Source organism: Pogona vitticeps, chromosome 2 (assembly GCF_051106095.1).
Source record: "Pogona vitticeps strain Pit_001003342236 chromosome 2, PviZW2.1, whole genome shotgun sequence".
In the NCBI taxonomy this organism is placed as follows: domain Eukaryota; kingdom Metazoa; phylum Chordata; class Lepidosauria; order Squamata; family Agamidae; genus Pogona; species Pogona vitticeps.
In genome coordinates this window covers 203,204,440-203,225,160 of record NC_135784.1, presented here as the reverse complement: position 1 = coordinate 203,225,160, position 20,721 = coordinate 203,204,440, and the positions used below count along the sequence as shown (strand labels likewise).

The following is a 20,721-nucleotide window of genomic DNA, read 5'->3' as shown; positions in this document are numbered from 1 at the left end:
CTCAGCCTCACAAAGATGTGACAGCTACTCTATTTGTTAAATTCTAGAATCACAAAGCATCTAATCACAAACAGCAACCAGTAACAGGATGGGACTTTTGGAATGTGAGGACTTCCAGGCCCATAATTTTACAAGAATCTCCCAGACAGGATTATATGGGTGACAGCCTCCAAACCAGGTGGCGTTTAAGCTGCCATCACTACTTCCTTGCATGGGTTCTTCTTCAAATGGAAAGAAAAGTGCCCCAGGTTGTCTGCATCTCATAAGGATTCAGGGTCAGGCAGATCCTGACACCCAATATACTTGTCTAGAAGCAGTCTCCAGCAGCTCTACCCTGGGCCTCTGCAAGTTGCAGAGATCCTTGGGACAATCTCTCTCTAATCCTAGAGTGGTCTTAACCAACCAGATAGGCGGGATATAAATAAAATAAAATAAAATAAAATAAAATAAATAAATAAATAAATAATCACTAAAATGAGTTTCAATGACAGTATATATACACATGCAGTATGTGTTCAGCTGGTGAAACTGGATTGGCAACAGTGTGTGTGAGAAGAATCAGAGGTCTTCCCGGACCACAAGTTAAACCTGAGTCAACAGTGTGATGTTATAGGGCTAAAAAGAAAAAGAAAAAAATCCAATCAACTAACATATAATCTCCAGATCAAGTGAAGCAACAGTGCCACTCTCTTCTACATATGTGGGCACCAATCTTTCAGGAAAAATACTGACAAGCTAGAACCTGTCCAGAAAACAGTAGCCAAAATAGTTAATGATCTGGGGAAAAAACAAGCCCTATGAAAAATGATTGAAGGAAATTGGTAGTTCAGCCTACAAGAGAGAAGGCTGAGTGGTGATATGACAGCTATCTTTAAATATCTGGACCTAAAGTATTGGAATCAAATTGCAAGAAGAGAAATTTCAACTATCATTAGGAAAAATTTCCTGACAGTAAGAGCCATTTGACCGTGGTATTGACTGTATTGAAATTAGTTGCTTTTCTTAACATTTAATTAGTTTTTTATTTGGGCTATATTTCATGTGTGCCCATGATGTTGCAACATATATTAGCGAAATGGCAACTAAGTGCTAGAACAGTGAAAAGAACTGTGGTACTAATATTATATTGTCGCTAAATAAACATATAAGTAGTTGCTGAAACATCCCTGGGTAACGATTTTCACAGAAGTAGCCATGCTAATTTGTCCCAGCATTCTGGCAAATATCAAGGGTGAAAAAATATTGTGGCATTTAAAGTACTAACAGATTAATTTCAGTGTGAGGTTTCACTTCTTCAGATATACAGAGGGCAAACAAGCATTCCATACATTTATCGCCATATTAATGAGAGTCAGATCCAGGTAAGGATACAGAGAACAAACAAAGCAACAACAGTTTATTAATACAGTGGCGCCTCGTTTAGCGATGTTAATTCGTTCCGAAAAAATCACTGCTAAGCGATTTCATCGCTAAGCGAAACGCGGTTTCCCACTGAAATGCATTGAAAACCAGATAATCTGTTCCAATAGGAACCAATTGCCGTCCTTAAGCGAAAATCACCATACAAAACATCGTAAGTGAAACGCGGTTCCCCAATTGAAATGCACTGAAACCTATTCAATGCATCTCAATGGGCGAAAAAAATACAACAAATTAAAAAAGAGTCAGAACAAAGTCAAATTTGGTTAACAAAGGGTTTATTAAGTGCACTTTATGATTTCAAACATTTTAAACAGTAAACTTTTTTATAAATAACAGAAAAGCATTTAAAAAACAGCAAACATGAGGCTGTTTAAACCATCGTTAAGCGAAACAGGGGACCCAAAATTTAATCGCTATGCGAAGCATGGAACCAACCATCGCTAAGCGAAAATCGCCCATAGGGACCATCGCTAAATGAAGCACAAAACGCTCCAAAAAAGTTGTCGCTAAGCGATTTTGTCGCTAAACGGAGTGCCCGTTAAGCGAGGCACCACTGTAAAGGGATTTCATTAACACAGGAATGAGACTTTCAAGCTGCAATCAGTAAACCCTAGCCAGGCGATAGAGAATGCCAGACAGCTTTGGATGTCACAGGAATGGTAAGAACTATTTTGTACAGTCAGGCTGGCACTCAGGAACAGCCTGTTACAATGAAGACCAATGGAGAGAATAACAGAACACCATTAGTAGTCACATACAGCTGTCAACCGAGACCACTGAGAAGAATCATCAATGACCTGCAGCTAACAAGAGATAACACAACACGGAGATGGAGACAGAAACAAGATCCTGTCACAAACCTGGATGCCATTTGTGCCTCCAACACGTACACTGGCAGCACCTTTAAGCATTCCAACAGTGTCAGCCACAATATCCATGGCTTATTCATTTATTTATCCTCTATTGTGATTTATGTCATCTTTTACCAGCAGTGCTTTCTGCACAGGACAATCTTAATACAAAGGAATGAACACACACAAATTTGACATCAGGCATTTCAGAACACTTGAATCTCCCAAGACATTCTCCTATGGATCTCAAAGGAACTACAAAAGTAGACTCTGGACAAAGACAGCAGAAATTTGCTCCATGAACAAGTTTCAGTGCATCCTTAAGAGCCTAAATAGAGATCAAGGCTTTTCAGTGCACTACCTATATTAATAACATGTGTTGCTGTAAGATAGGTTTCTCCCTTGGCAGCCTGTCAGCCTGTCCCATAAACAATTGTTTGAACTTCTGGATTTGGACAGCCAAATCCACCTGCCATACATCTTATCATCCTGCCTAGAACCTGCTGATTATAACTTAACAGTCCCATTCCTATATTAATGAAACATACTCATATTGTGTGTTATATGTATCTTCACCTGAATAATACTTCCACCAATTATCATCTTGGGGATAATTAGAAGGGAGATGTGTTTACATTACTTGTATATGAAGAGATGAATTTTAATCTACAAAAGTTCACAATGAAATACATTTATTAGTCTTTAAAATGCTGCAATATTTTGCCCCCCCTTCCCCATTTTTGTTTTTACCAAGTTCCTTGGGTAGCTTTGTTCCATTTTAGTTTTGTTCTCATTTTCTTCCAGTTTCCATATCTAGAGACTCCAGCCAATTCCTTCTGCTTCATCTTACTGAAACTGCACATTGCAACTAATCAATGCCGCCATGTTACTCAGGGAGAAACACAGTACTTTTGTGTACCCATTTTTATTTTGAACATCTCTGTCTCTTTTCCCAGATGTGACAACTGCATATTTAACAAACAGGAGTCAGTTGAAGGCTGAAACTTATATAATTGCATAGTATTCTTTCATCCTGAAAACATGGGAATTCTGAAGTATTCTCCCAACTCAGTTTAAGGAGACATTTTGGAGTGGTGTTTTACCTTAACAAAAATGTTACAGAACCAAAGTTATCTGGAATGAGGAGATAGGCATACTAGGCTGAACATGCCCATCCACGTATAGTACCAGGTTTGGCTAATACTTGAGTGGGATATCTCCAGGGAACACCAAAGAGCTCCAGATAGGGCTAGTAATACATTTTGTCTGTAGAGTCACTGTCAGCAAATGTTAATACTGGGCTACATGGACCAATGGGCTGACTCAGTACAAGACAGCATCCTATGTTCCTATAAGATACTACTACAGAAGATTTTCTATTTCCAATCTGTAAGTCCTTTCAGATTTATACTCTCACCAGAAAATGTCAAAGTTGTATTATTTAGTCATCCTCAAGCAATGTAATGCCCTTGATAGATGCTAGACTTAATACTGCAGAGAACAGAGCCTCTCTGTTTATAAAAGAATGCATATTATACATGCAACACCACTTTCCCTAACAGTGTCTTGGCAGAACCATGATACCAAAGAGATGAACACAGAGTGGGGGCGAAGGAGTAATTGACACTGTTTTCAATACAGAAAGTTATTACCAACACTATTTAGCAATACAGAGACAATACCAAATGAACACTCAGAGATAGCAGCCTTGTGATTTCTCCTAATAACACATAATTTACACACAGATCTTTTTTTATTGGAGATTTGTTTCAGCGGCCCCAAAAGCATAAAAAACTTGTTCTTCCTTTCTTTCCTCCCCTCCTGTCAAAAGTTCAGATTTTTATCCACACTGTTCTCTTGACAGAGAGTTGTCTTCTTTAGTTGTGTACGTTATCCTGCAAGATGTCATACACATTAACAGCACTCCACAAAATATTTCTTAAAAACAAAGCAGTATTTTTATTCAGCTTCTGCCCAACGAAATACTATAAAGACTGTAATAAATGCAGGATATTGTCTACAGTCCTCTCATTAAAATTCAGTCTGACAAGCCTCTTCCTCCATTACAGGTACGAACATGAACACTGAACTTTGTAGTTGTTTCCTATATTAAAATATATATTTGAGATTCTAACAAAAACGATTAACAATACAAATATACCATTTACTGCCAAATGAAGTACACAATTGAGTACTAACACTGAACATAGTTTATCGGGTGTGCACTGGATACCAGGCAGAGATAATCAAATCTGAATTAAATGACATATTTATTAAAAATGTTCTCTTACATCTTTTGAAGGACTTGAGCCATCACAACTCCATTGGTTAAATCTTCTACTGTCTGGCATGGTGCTTCCACATTAAATGTTTGGATCTGAGGAGGAATGCAAACATTCAATCAAACTCCATCTATTTTACAATACAGTGCAATATTTATTTTGTTTTTATCTACAATGCTTGCACAGACTAATATGGCTACTTCTACGTATAATATCTGCATATCATGAAATTTCAAGAATGATGCAATATTATTAGCATCCAGGTACAGCATTGAATAGTTTAGCCCACAAAAGTAAACACAGTACTGTATCACAATTTCTAACCAAAATGTAAATAAAGAGGAGGTAGGCATGGTTGCTGTTATCAGAAAGGCCCAGTCTACTGGCATATACCACAGAGTAGGAGAAAGTTATGTGTCCATAATAAGGAGATAAATCTAATTTAACACTGACATCAGCATCTGGCTTTGGGCAAATACCAGGCTCCCCAAACCTTGGCAGAGACACTGGTTCCACTGGCCCTGGGACACCACCCTCTTATTTATTTAAAACCAAGGTCGTTACAGCACTTAAGCTACTATGTCATTATGCTGCATAAAAACAAACAGATCACAACACAATGAAAAACGTTCACCCTCTGAAAAATTTGGGGAGGGGAGGACAACAAAAAGGGAGGCACTCAACGGTTAATCGCTTTGCTAACCTCCCTGTTTTTCAACCTTAAAATCACTACAGGTTTTACTCAATCTGTACAGAATTTTACAGTAGAAGACATTGATTTTTGCAAATATGCTTGAAATATGTAGTTGTAATCTTCATTTCACTCAACTGGTAATTACTAGGAAGCACCTAGAGTATCAAAAAAATGTCTGCTTCCTTCTTCTCATGGAGCAGATGCCATGGACTCTCACCTGAGAATGCATACAACCAGAGGCACACTAGCCTATGTTATACTTGAAACCAACTGGCCCCTCAAAAGAAAACACATAAAACAACAGCATCCTTGTTGTGGTGTAGAGCATTATTTTCCCACCAACCTAGGGGTTCAAAAGCATGCAAATACGAGTAGATAAATAGGGACCACCTCAGTGGGAAGATAACAGCGTTCCGTGTCTAAGTCGTACTGGCCATTTGACCACAGAAGATTGTCTGCGGACAAATGCTGGCTCTACGGCTTGGAGACGGGGATGAGCACCGCCCCCTAGAGTCGAACACGACTGGACAAAAATTATCAAGGGGAACCTTTACCTTTAGAGCATTATTTTAATACAGGCATGGTAGTGACTGTGGGGCATTTTATAGGCTTTTTTTAATAAAAAGAAGCAATAAGGAATGTTTGCAGACTTAAATCTTTCTCCCCAAGAGTAATAATATGTAACCAATTCCTCTTCATTCTTTTCCCAGGGTGTTAACTTTCTAATGCCCTGTAAAAAGAATGGGAACACGATTTCAGTTTGCCCAGATTCGCCCAGGTGCTACACAGCTTCATATGAAAAAGTTACAACTGAACCATCCTGTTGACACATACAATCATTTGATCTACCCCAGCCAGTTCTTAAAATGTTCACAAACCAGTCAGATCACTTGGGTGGACATGGAAAGTTTTAAAAGCAGCGCAAGTACAAGCTTAACACGTTTTCTTGCCCAAGCAATCCAAACTAACTTCGGATGTCATAGAAGAATAGCTCACCCACTTAGAAGTGAATTATAATTAACTTCTAAGAAAAATGCACCTCTACAAACTTCCCTTCAATCTTTCACTTTAAACATCTGTAAAGCTTCCAAAAGTTTTTTTAAAATACTGTATAGGTATTTCTTTCAAAGGATGTCTGCACCTATTTTCTACTTAGTCCATTTGACTCTATGTTATCTATCTTATTTGCTGTGAACTGCCCTGAAAGCAAGACTAGCAGGGGATGGTACATTTTTAAAAAATATATTACATCATTTGATATCTTATTTCTTGCATCTCAGTGGTCATCTTCACATATCCAGCAAACCCCATTATGCACCCACTCCTTTAGTGAACTACATTAGTTCAGATACGTACTACAATCTCAGTACAATAAACTATGATTTACTAGACCAAGGATTAAGTACAACCCAATAACATACTCTTCCCTTCTTTCTTGTTATATACTCTAATTCAGCACTTAAAAGCAGCTACAATTTCTTGCAACATCCAACCTGGAAACAATGGTTTACTCATGCCTACTAAACAGATACAAAGAAATGGATAGACATCATAGTTTGCAGGGAACATATATACTACAATTTCTCAGTTTGGATACCACTGTGATTTGAGGTACTAAATTCGGTCCTAAGTTAAAAGAGACGAAAACAACCAGACAAAAGGATCATTCTTTCAGATAAACCATGACTATCAGGAATGACTAATATCTGAACTAAGCCTCTGACCTTCTGTAGTACAAAAAATGGTTTCCCATTCTTTACCCCGTGAGCCACTGTAAATGATATTTTTCAGAAACACTGCAGAAACATTATGACTGAGCATGCACCAGGTTGCACATGATGTTCAGAAGAAAGCTCTACTGTACATCTATGACATCTGCCTCTTTGGATCCCAGCCCGTATTTACACAGAGGCATGTCAATGAAACTGGGGAAAAAATCTGAACCAATCTGCCCTAAACAGAATTTGAGAACGAGAAGCTATGACAGAGATTGGATGACTCAAGCTTAGATAGCAATGCTACATACTGTGTTTCCCCGAAAATAAAACAGGGTCTTATACTAATTTTTGCTCCAACAATGCAGTAGGGCTTATTTACAGGGGATGTTTTATTTTTTTTCCATGTGCAACAATGTACATTTATTCAAATACAGTCATGTCATCTCCTGGTTGCTGCACAATGCTGCACCATGGTGGAGGGTGGGGTTTCACTTAACTAGGGCTTAATTTTGGGTAGGGCTTATATTACAAGCATGCTTAAAAATCATACTAGGACTTATTTTCAGGTTAGGGCTTATTTTTGGGGAAACAGGGTAGATTCCCTTTTGTAAATGTCACTGCTGCCAAACAATATTTTTGGCAGAAAAAGCATTCTTACTTAAAACCCAGTAGTGTAGATATGTGAATATACCTAACATTTTGTAATGAACTTAAACATTAGAAGAGTATACAGCTTTCACATACCCCGAATTGTCATTACAACCTACGTAATGTATGTTCTTTAAATACAGTTTGTTTCAGCTTAAACATATATTGCTATGTGGCATCAAGATGCTTCCCATTTATGGTGACCCAGTGTGATACAGTGGACAAAGCAATGGATTAGGACTCAGGAGACCTGGGTTCAAATCCCCCACTCAGCTACAGAAACTGATGAGGGAAGTGAGAGAACCACTGGTAAAACCACTACTTAAGTATTTCACTTACCTTGAAAGCTCTACTAGGGTTGCTATAAGTTGGTTCTAAATTGACAGCACATAACAAGGACACACATACACACAAAGTAATGCCATTAGCAGCCCTGCTCAGGTACTGCAAACTAAAGTCCCTCTATCACATGACAGGTCTTCCTCTTTTCCTACTATTTCCCACTCTTCCTAGAGTTATTAACTCTTAATTTCCAATGATACGACACTACAACAACTTAAGGTTAGTTGTTATAGCTCAGCCATTCTCAGACTTTTTTTTTGTCATGGCTATAAACACAATATGAAAGAAATATAGGCAGAATCAGGATTGTATAAATTGCATAACAAACCTTATAAGGTGATGTGTGAATAATTGTTTCAAGTCTGTGGTCCCCTTCAAATACACCAGGGGCCCCCAGGGAAAAATACTGCGCCCCCCACTGAGAATGGCTATATAGCTGCTAGTAAGAGTTCAAGGTTCTCCTGGTCTAGAATTCATTTACTTATCTTTTTGGCAGCCCACAGTATTGGTAGAGATCTCCAACTCCACTTTTCCAGTGAATCTTTTTTTCCTATTCATTTTCTTTCTTGTTTTCACGTTCATACAAAGTAAATAGCAACACTACAATATGAATAATCTTGGTCTCCAGTGGCACATAATTTCATGTGAGGATTTTTTTCCCTAGTTTCCTTATAGCTGCCCTTCTGAGTCTCACCCCTCTTCTGATTTCTTGCTGCAATCGCCATCTAGATGGACAACTGAAGTACAGAAAAACTTCAACAATTTTAATTTGCTCAGTGTTAAGATTAAAATTTTCTTCTTAATGTAATCCTGCTTTTTAATGTTTAAATGTCACTCTCTTGGATGCACACTTTGTGTAGTGTAGTGTAATCAGGGCAGCTGAGAGCAGTATCACCAGAGCACTAAACTCCATTGCAAGTCTAGACTCTTAGCAGGATCACCAAAAGGGGAATGGTGAAAGCACAGACATCAGACTAAAATGAAACCATCCTCAAGAGTATTTAATGGTCCTGTCAGCAGAAGAACACTGATAGTTCCCATGATGATGACTGGGATGGAGGAGAAATTCTAGAAGAGCAGCTAATGGCAACAGCATTAACAGACACTGATACAGGTGGAGGACCTTTCACAGACAACAGCAGCCACAAACACTCAAGCTAATTCTTGCTAGTACAACACAAAATAAAGCAATGGTGAACTGTTTCTAAATGTTTTACACCCTGAAAAAATTATGACAAAAATTATATATGCATATGTAAGTACAAACATACAGACAAAGCAATGGACACAGATACACTTTAATATAAAAGGTCTTTGCATAAACTTTTTTCAGACATTGAGCACCAGTTATTAATGCCAAACTTTAGACAAGGAGGATTCAAACTCAGAGGAAAATAGAATTAATTTCTAATTAATAGAAATATTTCTTACTTCTTGTTAGTAATCAATCACATTTTATTCTACAAATTAGCAAGTTGATTTCTCCACAGACTTTATCAATGATCATTCACTTATTTTGCAATTGGCTGAAACATTAAAATTGTTGTGGTTGCTATAATAGAGAAAAGTACCCTACAAATGCTTCTTTTCTAAACTCCCTGGCTAATCTGTACAAATACTAGCAACCACAAGCCTTGTGTAGACTTTTATTATATTCATTATTATTAATTCATTATACTGATGTGTTAATTGTGGGAATTGCTGAGGTCATGGCAAAACATTTCAATTTAGTTCATATATCAGGTGATCTGCACACCATAATTACATCATTGGCCCAGACTCTTTACAAACTTTACATACTTTTATCAAAATTATATGAGCGAACTAATTCATTCATCTGTTTGGGCTTACTGCAAAACAAATCGCATACCCTAAATTTCAGAACCTTTTATTTCAAGTCTGAATGCCATCAAATATTATGAACGTCTGTGTAACTGTACCCTGTAGTCCAGTTCTTCATTATGACTTCAGCTCCAAGGGCTTGGAAAGCACTTGATTCTGATTACAGTATCTTCTGTCTGACTCTCTACTTCCTTCTGTGCTTTGAATATGACTTACAAGGCCTTAAATAGATTGGGCAGCAACACACCTGACCAGCTGCTTCATTTCACAACCATCATAATATTCTGGATTTACTAAAGACTGCTGTCTTCTTTTCTACTGCAAAGGTTACATTTCTTTAACATTTAGGCAAGGAGAAAAGGAGTGGCATAGATGGGGTACAGAAATGGTAAAAGCAGGCACAATTTAGAGATGGTTAGGAGCAACTGCACATGACAGAGTTGTTTAAAAGGTACCAAGGAACTACAATTTCTCTTGTGTGCACATGTGTGAATGTGACAGACAGAGTGAGAAAGAGAACAAACTGTTGTACGTAACAATCCTGTCTCCCTAAAGAGACAAAGACTGCGGTCAGAGAGTCCCTCAGGGCGCAAAACTATCACCTTTATTTCCTGAGGTAGGTCCTCTAGTCTAGGCCTCAGAAGTGCGTAGTAAGCCCCAAAGACAAGCATGAACCTTAAAAGTAACCTCTGATTGCTTCCAAAGCAATAAACCATTGACTATGTGCTTCCTTAGAATGCACACCAGCCTTGCAAAGTAGAACAATAGGACCTTTTAACTTACAGTGGCAACTATTACCTTTCTTTCCTCCACACTGGATTTAGATATAGCCCTGCTATAACAAAAGACTAGTTCTCTGTTGAAGAATTATATTTGTTTTATTAAAAAAATAAATTCATTAGCATACAGTTGTAGCTTTAAAGCATAAGCATTCAGCATATCCATCCATTACAATGTTTAAATAAACTTACTGTACAATTTCCAGTTAAAATAAAAACAGCTAGGTAATCATCTTTACTCTATAACAGTGGTTCTTAACGTGGGCAATAATGCCCCCCAGGGGGCGATTTCATTTTTCAGGGGGGCGGTAGAACGAAAAGGGGCGGTGTGGGGGCAAAAGAACAGAAGGGGGGCGGTAGGGGGGCGCTGGAGTGAGCCAAACCTGTGACGGCAACTGCAGTGCTGGCAGTAGATCCGGTGCTTCTGCTGCCGCCAGATGATCCAGCTCTTTCTACCTGGCACGTCTCGCCTTTCTCCTTTAGGGGAGCACTGAGTGTGGATCGGGTAGAAGGAAAGGGTCTCTTGGGTCCTCATCTTCGCCCCGTGAAGCGCTGCCTCGCACCCAGGTGGGGAGGGTGACAAGGTAGGTAGGTAGGTAGGTAAGATATTATCACCTTAGGGAGGGGGGCGATGATAACTTCCTCAATGGCTCAAGGGGGCGTTTCTTTCAAAAAGGTTAAGAACCACTGCTCTATAACCCCACATATTGGCATCTAGATGGGCTATTCCTCCCCTTCTTCTTTTCAAAGAAAACAAGCTTTTGTGTCTCACATTCCACAGCATTCACCAACCAAGTTTTCACATACACAAACTCTGTCATTTTACATATCTTTAGGACCTCCTTCCTAATTACTCTTTCATGCTGTCAACCAATTAGTTTCAAGTAGGCGTAATTCACTCTGATCACCTCACAAAATTCTAATGATCCAGGTGTCTTATCTTCTCCCAGTTAGTGTTTTTTGTTGCATCTCCTCTCTCTGGACGGCCCGACCTCATGACTTTGACAAACAACTCTGCATAACAAGCTCCTGAAAAACAGCTCTTTTAAATTCATCTTATACAGAACCTAAAGACTCAATTTTAGTATAACTACAATTCCCAGTTTCCTTCCATTTCGTTACACTATATAGTATCTATCCCTGTCTTTTCACCACACAGAGCAAAGCAAGACAACACTGAATTGTTGTATTACTGCTCCTTGTCTGCCAGGGAACCAGCCAAAAGTAAAATTCCCATTAACCTATATGGGCTGAGCCTCCTGCAATGTCCTCAAAAGCAGTGAAAAAAGGAGTCTATTCTCTGTATTACAGGGCTCACATTGCAGAGAATTCTTTCCTCCTCTCCTGAGTACGTTCTAGCTCTCTTCCTTTGTCCCTGGCATCATTATTCTATGGCACAGGATGTGGAAATCAGCAGAATTTCAATAACACTTACTTTTCACTTAACAGCTAATCAACATCCTGGAACATCCCATCCCTCAATGTCTTAACATTACACAATTCTATGGACAGCTACACTACCAAATGCATATACAGTACAGAGAATTAACTTCTCCAAACTTCTCAGACATTCCAGTCTTCAGAAGACTTACCAATGTACCATCATCAAACAATGTGTGATAAATAAACTTCTGGAAGATGGGCTTTGTGGTAGTTGCACCTCACTCTATAATGCCTCCTCAGAGACACTTGCCTGATGCCAGGTTTATGATATTTCATCACTAGATAAACACATTTTTATTCACTAAAAAAACATAGTTTAAAATAAACTATTACAGAAAATAGCAGGAACAAAACCAGTCATCTAGTCAACTCAAAGTCTACTTGAGAAAAAAAAATCCTTCAGCTGTTTTCAAAAGAAAAGAAAAGAAAAAGCAGGGAAGGTGGTGATATGACTATCTCATGGATAACACTCTAAAGCACCATGGGTTTGACCTGAAATCAGAACATCCACTTGCAGACCTTAACTTCCAGATGTCATAAGAGAAAAGATGTGTCATGTGATATCAGCATCTAGATCACTTAGGATTCTTAAAGTCAAACATAGCGATTTGAATTGGGTCTGGAAATGAACTGGCAGCTAACAATTTTTTTTAAAAAAAATAAATAAATGATATACTGTATAAGCATACTGACTTCAATCTGTAAACAGGCACACAGAAGCTTATAGTTAAAGTTTTGAAACAGTTTCAGAAGCAGTCTGATGAAGAGTCCATTCTAATAATCCAGCCTATTATAGTGCGCAGCATCAAACTGTGGACACTACACAAAACAAGGTAGAAGTAATTTAAATCACATTGATTTAAATTACAGTTAAAATCACTAGTCAGTAAGCATTTTATTTAAAAATAAATACATTTAAAAATCTGATTTTTAATTTTTAATTTCAAATCAAATCAAATCCACCCTGCTACAAAAGCATTCATCTCAAAATACTGCACCAGTGTAACAGAACTACTAGGCAACAACCATCCTCAGTCAATACACATGTAAGATATCAATTCTGGCTCAGTAAACTAAGATGAGCGCACAATCTAATTGCTCTCACTTCAGCCTTCATTTCAAGCTGCTGAGTAAACAAACCAGAAAGATGCATTAAGTAAAGATTCCTCCTACATTTGATCCAGGGACTACAGTTAAATTTGCATTTTTTTTACCAGCTATGGAGCATAATACATCCAACTTACAACTGTCAAAGTAAAAAGACTATTAGATGGTCTGGTTGAATGTGCCATACACTGATTGCTATTGTAACTGCATAAATGACAGTCATTTTTTCTTTCATTGCATATTTGCAGATAAGAACTAGAAAAACTCACCTTTTCACCCCAGTTAGATTCCAGTAAAATTATATTATCAACAGAAGAAACTCTAAAAGGCAGCTTACATCATTAAAAGAAAATACAGTATCCAAAATCTAAAAACTGTAAGTATATAAATGCTTAAAAAGATCAAACAAATACTACACTAAAAATTGTAAACAAAGTCCACATCAAAAACAGATTGAAAGTAAGAAGGCACAACGCTCCATTAAAATACCCTCATAGACAGCCAATCACTAAGGGAGAGCCTTTCTGATAAAAAAGATCTTCATCTTCTTGCTGAAGGACTGCAAGGCTGGCCTCCCATGGGAAGGACTTCCAGAGTCTGGGTTCAGCCATAGAGAAGGCCCTCTCCCAGGTCCCCACCAAACGCACCTATAAAAGGCCTCCCTTGACAATCTTAACACCTGGACAGACTTGTAAATGGAGATGCAGTCCCTGAGATAGCTTGAACCCAAGCCGTTTAGGGCTTTATAGGTTAAAACCAGCATTCTGAATTGTGCCCAGAAATGGATCAGCAGCCAGTGGAGCTACTGCAAGAGGGCTCCGTGATCTCTGTAACCAGCCCCAGTTAATCTGGCTGCAGCATTTTGGACCCGCTAAAGCTTCCAAACACTTTCTAAAGGCAGCCCCACATAGAGTGTGTTAACAAAGGCATGTGTTACCATGGCCAGATCTGATTCAGGAATGGGTGCAGCTGGCACACTATACTTTTAACTGTGTAAATGCACTTCTTGCCACCACCAAGACCTGGGCATCCAGATTTAGGGATGAAAGCAGGAGCACTCACACATTGTGCACCTGTGTTTTGAGATGGTGTGTAACCCCTTGCCCAGCACAGGCTGCAAGCCTATTTCTTGCTCTGCCTTTCGACTAAGCAGGAACACCTGTCCTGATTACTCTTGAAGTTACTGTTACCTACAAAAAAGTAAATTACTTCAACACATGTTCTTAAAGCAGCTTCTCTCTTGCATGCAATGAAAATATCATCTCTGTATGTTTTTCAAAAGGGGTCATGTGCAGTGGGACAAAAAAAAAAGCCCAGACAGCAATCACAACGTCTTGTAAGTTCACATCTGATTCTATACATACAGATTGGACAGTCCAAAAGAACACTGAGATGCTGTGTGTTTTGAGGTTCTTTTCCCCCATGCATCATGCTCTACAACACAGGGGAAGCAAAGTTACAGGAGGATGTTCCCCGTATCTTTTCAACCTCCCTGAACTATGATAAGAAATGACTCAAATACTCATGCAAAGTCTTCTTGCAATGGAATGAAGAGCTACTGACTTTACAAAAGGCATACAATAGGGTGTGGTGTGGTGGTAGATTTCCATTCCATCATTTGTAAATGGCTTAGAGAAAACAATCAAATTAAGCTGGAAAATACTATTAGTATTTTGTTTCCCCCATGTTAATAGATTTTAAATGGGAGTGTGGAGAACTCCCCCCCACTCACTCTGCCCCCAAATAAATGGTGTGCATATCAGGGCCAATCAATCTGGTAAGCAAGTCCAGGCCTTCTGAAATCTATCTGCCAGACAACATTAATGTTGTCAAAAGGTATAGAACTGGGGGGGGGGATTACAGCGCAGCTGGACTTTACACACACACACACAACACAAGCAAGGAACCCACGTGGGACTCCAAAGTGGCCATCCACAGCCAAAACCAGGTATTTTGACAAGCATGCCTATGTTACACCCGTGCTTTCTCCCGGTCACTTGTCACTGTGCATTTCTTTACATTTTAGGGAGTAACTCCCGCTGAATTCAAACAAAGCTCCTCCTGATTAAACCTGAGCCGGTCTGAGGAAGTCGGGCGCCCAGAAACAAGACAAGGGGGCCAACCGCTCCATCCCCGGGGAAAGGCAGCGCTCAGAAGAAGAAGAAAAGAAAGCGGGGAGGTCCCTGAAAGGACAAGAGGAGCTGGGAAACCGAATCCTGCCACGACAGGGCCCCCAAAGGTGGGGAAGAGAGCCCACGGGGAAGAGAAAAAGGAAGCTCTTCCCCCCCCTCCCAGCCTCACAAGGGAAGGGAAGGGAAAGTGGCAGGCCCGGCGGGGCGGAGGACCACTCCCGGGCGCCGCTCTCGGCCACTCACCCAGGTCAGCAAGCTCTCGCCGAGCTCGGCCCGCTCCAGGCTGTCCACACTGAACATGGTGCAGGCCGGGCGGCGGCGGCAGGGGGGGCCCTCTTCTGCCCGCAGCGGAGCTCCGGTGGTCGCCGGGGCCTTCTTGAGACAAGAAGGAAGGAATGAAGGAGAAGAGACTCTGTCCGAGGCGCCTCCCTGCTCCCAGCCCTTTTCCTTCTCGCCGTCACCGCTTTCCTCCTCACCCAACCCAGGCCGGCCAAGCCGAGCCGGGCCGGGCTGTTGCTGCTGCCGCTGCCGCTGTAACGCAGACACGTCACCGGGCCCCCGTCGGGATCCGCCCGTTCCGTTGGTCCCCGGCAAAGACGGCGCAGGCGCCCGACCACTCACTCACTCACTCGAGGCCCGCCTTTGCTCAGTCACGCAGGAGGAGGCGGAGCGGGGAAGGACCCGGGTGAGTTGGGGCCAGGAGGAGCCGCCGCCGCCGCTGCCGCCGCCGCTGCTGCTTCTGGTGCTGAGAGGCCTCGCCTGCGCCCTTCGGGAACTGAGGTAACTTAACTGAGGCGAGCGAAGAGGCGGCCGAACCCGCCGCCCACTTGGGGCGTTTTCCCGGCCAGGCCGTGGCTGCCCGTTCCTTTTCCTTCCCCCCCCCCCCCGTAAGAGGCGAAGCCCTTCTTCCCCCTTAGAAATGTCACTCGTTTCAGTTTAGTTTTTTTTTTCCAACCTCCCCCCCCCCCCGTGGTTGAACCGCATACTCTCTAACCGCCTTCTCCGGGCTTGCAAGTGTTAACATCACCCGGAGTCCCGCCGGCTCTCTGGGATGGCCAAGCGTGTGTGTGTGTTTGTGGTGGATTTTTTTTTTTTTTTCGGTGGGGCGAAAGCGCCGCTTTGGGGGGGGGGGTTAACCTGCTCCTGGGGCCCAAACGTGGCCTCGTGAAGCTACAGATAACAGTGGAGGGACTAGGAGTTGTGTTAGTGCTGGAAGCAGCCCCGAGGTGCTTTGTTGGGATCGGGGTAAATGTAAACTAGTGCGTTTGCGTGGGTGCCCTTTGATGCGGGAAATGTGGCCATATGACGGGGGTGTGAATAGTGCGAATGTGTGAATTTATTATGCCTGGGTTCCAACAACTTTTGAGTTTCTTTCTCCCGTGGGGTAACTTTTAGGGCTTTTCCTTTTGGAAGGTGCTGCCTTGCTTAGTCAGGAGAGCAAAAGGATCTACTGTATCTGCCTTAAACTGATAAGGCCTCTGGTCACACCTTCTTGCCTAACACTTGTTATTTTCCTAACACACCTTCCTGGGACTTCAGATATGGATCTCCCTAGCGCCTTTTTTTTCATGCCATCAAATCGATTCTAACTCATGGCGACCCTTTCCAGGGTTTTCTAGATAACTTGAATACTCAGAAATGGTTTACCTGCACAGACTGGTTCTCTCTCATAGGAGGCGCAGTGTGAGATTGAACTCCCAACCTCAGACACATCCTCACCTAGCTACCCAGCCTTATCTGGATTTCGCAGAGACTGAACCTTAGAGATTTGGGATGGAAAACACTTATTTACCACATGGCCAGAGCCTTCACCCCCAGGGGGCTGAGTCTGAAGATCAAGCATGAGTCTTTTGTACCAAGCCCTGAGTCCCAAGCCCCAAGCTCAAGTCCCTATTAAAATCAAGCTTTTTTTCCTCAGAAGAAAAGGGAGGAGGTAGGTTCCAGGTATGAAGTTGAATCTGAGTTGGGGGTGAGGGGAACCCAAGTTGAGTCATTGGTGTGACTTGAGTTTGACTTGACAGCGAGTCTGGTGACTTGAGTTCCCATCCCTGTTCAGCCCAAAGGCCTCCAGATATTGTTGAACTCCAACTCCCATAAACCTTAGCCAGCATTTATAATAATGGTCATAAAGTTGAGTGTTGTGGACTAACAACATTGGAAGGGGGCACAGATTCACCACTCTAATACCATATTAGGATTTGAGATTATGCTGGAGTAAGTGTTGTACTGTTAAAAACTAAAATAATTAACACAGTTCAAATTTAAATTGAAGAATGGTGTCATCCTTAAAATTGTCAATGACAGACAACAATCAAAAGTGAAAGCAGAGAGCAATAGTGATAGAATTCTAAGTGAAACTGGTAAACACCTGGCATTTTCTTTAGCATTTTCCAGAGACAAGGTGAATAATTTCATAATAACTTTTATGAAAACATTAAATGAGAACAACAAAAAGGGAGAAATGAGATCCTTTCTATGAGATCCAAGAAACCAAAGGTAGATGTAATCCTAGATTTGGAATCTTGAAAAAGCAGCAGAGAATAAATTATCTAAACAGGATAAAATAAAAAGTCCGAAAGAGTATACGCATATAGAAGATGTGGGACGACAACAGATTCTTTCAAAGATAGCATCTTTGATAAAGAACTTGCAGTTTTTGAAAGTGAAGTGAAAGCTGTTCCTAAAGCACTTGGAAGAAATAAATCACAAGAGGTATGTGGGATGCCAATAGACCTTTCAAAATACTAACAATAATACACCAGCAAATATGGAAAATAGAGCAGTAGCCCACAGTTTGGAAATGTTCAATATTCATTCCTGTTCTAAAGAAGGAAAATGCTAAAGTTTGCAGTAACCATAACATTTCCTATGCAAGCAAAGCGATAACGAAAACATTTCCTATGCAAGCAAAGAGATGTCCAAGATTTTACAGCAAACACTTTTATAATACTGTATATGGAATAAGAAATGCCAGAGGTTCAGTTGGATCCAGAAAAGGAAGAGACATTAGAGATCATATCACAAATGTATTTTGACTTCAGGAACATATCAAAGAATTTGAGAAGAAAATCAGTTTGTGCTTTATAAATTACAGAAAGCTGCAGAGTGAATGGCTTTTTCTGTAAAAATAGGTGTGTCTCAAATTAGCAGCACTATGTAACCTTATTCTAGGTACAAAATGTTCACAGTACAGTATTAATAAATAATATATAAGAAACCAATGCTGTTTTAAAAAGTTTGGATATGCACCTCTTGGAAACACTTTAATCTAGGTGTATCCCATACTTATAAATAGAGGCTGGAAAATCTCTTGAGGTTCTTATTCCTATTATTAATAATAATTGCACACTGTCAAATAGATGCTGACTTGCGATGAAACTTCTCAGGACATTTTAGGTATAAAGTGCTCAAAAGTGGTTTATGATTCACTTCTTCTGGGGGTATTTAGGGACTGTGCAGCTTGGCTGAGGCTATATAAATTGGCTCCCTCCCCCATTTCAGTGAGCAATGGAACCCCTGACCTCTGGTCCTGTATCAGATTCATGAACTGTCCAAGTCCAACACTGTAAATTTTAGAAAAAAATAATTTTCTTGAAAGGAATCCCTTCCTTATGTGTGATTCAGTTACAAATGTGCCAGAATTATATTGTTTTATTTCTAGAAAAGCAACATTAATGTATTTAACTATGTTTTCAAAATATATGTACATATATATTGTGTGTTATGTGTGTATATTACAGTCAAGTTGAAACCTTATTGCAAGCATGTTCCCAGTTTTGTGAGAAAGCCTATCCTAGGCAATGAGCTACAAATCTGTTATTTAAACCACACCTTCAACTGTAAACCTGCAGTATTTGTGTATCAATCAGCATGACACTTGTTTGAACGACACAGACAAGTTAGCCCAAGTTAAACAGGGTGCCATACAGACTTTTCATGTATACTGTACATCATAGCATGTTTAAGTCAGTCTTCAATTAAGTACATGTGTGACTCAAAATAATAAAGATAATATGCATGTTTTCTTTTTTTTTTTAAAAAAGAATCATTTTACTTGTTCGAAATGTAAAATATTTACTGAAGAAATCAGACCATATTTAGTTTCCAACATTTTTTCGGGTATTAACCAGCTCATTGGGAAGGATGACAGAGAATGATTAATACTTACCAGAACTTGCTAGACCCTATTGAGCCCTAGAGAAAGTAAACACTGAGGGAAGAAGCCATGAACAAACCTTTGAGCTGGAATCACACACAAAAGGGGAGGGAGCTAATTAGTCTTCTGCTTTGTGGGTGGGAGAACAGAGTCTATTCTGAGTCTATGATGTTCCTTATTCATTATTTCTTGAGAACCAATAGTTGCAGTTGAGTATTCTTTGTGAAAGTATTCTTTGTGAAGGCAAGAGGACAAGGGGACGACAGAGGATGAGATGGTTGGACAGTGTCATCGAAGCTACGAACGTGAATTTGACCCAACTCTGGGAGGCAGTGGAAGACAGGAGGGCCTGGTGTGCTCTGGTCCATGGGGTCATGAAGAGTCCGGCATGACTTAATGACTAATCTTTGTGAATGACCTGCTTAGGAAATAATGCATCTTGGGATGAAACTGACAGAGGAGTAAAAGAACAGCAAAGATATTTTATGACCATAACTGAAACTTTATGTAAAAAATACCATCGGAATTAGTGGGAAATAATTAAGGTGTGTAAATAGATCAGGCATCTTACTTGAGTATAGTGGATTTGAAATTCATTGGTGTTCTTTATAAGATTTACGCACACATATTCCTGGTCTTTTTTTTCTTTTCATCCTGGTGCTTTCTAGACCGTTCTGTATTAGACAAGTTGCATTTATTGCAAGAAAACTTACTGCATGATATATTGATAGTCCTTAAGGTACCACAGAATTCATCCTGTGATGTTTGTTTTACCAGACCAAACTAACATTGTTTCTTTTTGAATTGCAAAGTATTCGTGGTTGGGAGCATACATGCACTCAGCGTCTATGGTTGTCTCTTCCACTGTTGTTTTCTGCATTGCACTGCTTTATGTGATTTAGGTTTAGAGTTTTCTGGTTTTGACTTGTATAATACAAGTTGTCTTGTATTGTAAATATCTTAAATAACATTGAGAATTTTACTACATAGCTATCATGTTGATAATGATACCTCCTGTAGAGTCCTACCTGTTGTTCTTTCACTAGTGGGCATAATGTTTTTTATTCAAGCAATAGACTGCTAAGAACTTTCTTTTAAAAAAATTGGTACTGTATTTTTAGAGATACATTTTAAAATCTTATTTAATCTAAGAGTGTTTTCATGTTGTTTATATAGTTCCCTATTTGTTTTTGTCTATACTTGTTTACAATCTCATCATGAGGTATTCTGGAGCCCAGGTTTGTGGGAAAGGTGTGAAGCAAGGGCATCAAGTAAGTAAAGTCAGATAGTAATCTTAGAGTTCAT

General features: G+C 40.0%; 2 protein-coding genes across 6 annotated transcripts in view; one reads left to right on the top strand and one right to left on the bottom strand.

The window, feature by feature from the left end:
• HOOK3 (hook microtubule tethering protein 3) overlaps window positions 1–15,877 on the bottom strand; it is a 73,222-nt gene extending 57,345 nt beyond the window's left edge. The window contains exons 1-2 of the mRNA XM_020801383.3: window positions 15,504–15,877; window positions 4,565–4,650 (exon numbers count right to left, since the gene is read on the bottom strand). Coding sequence (XP_020657042.3) covers window positions 4,565–4,650; window positions 15,504–15,560 — 143 coding nt within the window. The 5' untranslated portion in view covers window positions 15,561–15,877. The remainder of the gene's footprint in view (window positions 1–4,564; window positions 4,651–15,503) is intronic.
• A 40-nt stretch (window positions 15,878–15,917) lies between these two features.
• The window catches only part of RNF170 (ring finger protein 170), a 43,362-nt gene continuing 38,558 nt past the window's right edge, over window positions 15,918–20,721 (top strand). For 3 of the 5 annotated variants that reach the window (XR_013541374.1, XM_020801385.3, XM_078384829.1), the window contains exon 1: window positions 15,918–16,040. The gene's annotated coding sequence lies outside the window, so the exon portion shown is untranslated. The remainder of the gene's footprint in view (window positions 16,041–20,721) is intronic. The other 2 variants (XM_020801386.3, XM_020801384.3) reach the window with 1 other exon arrangement.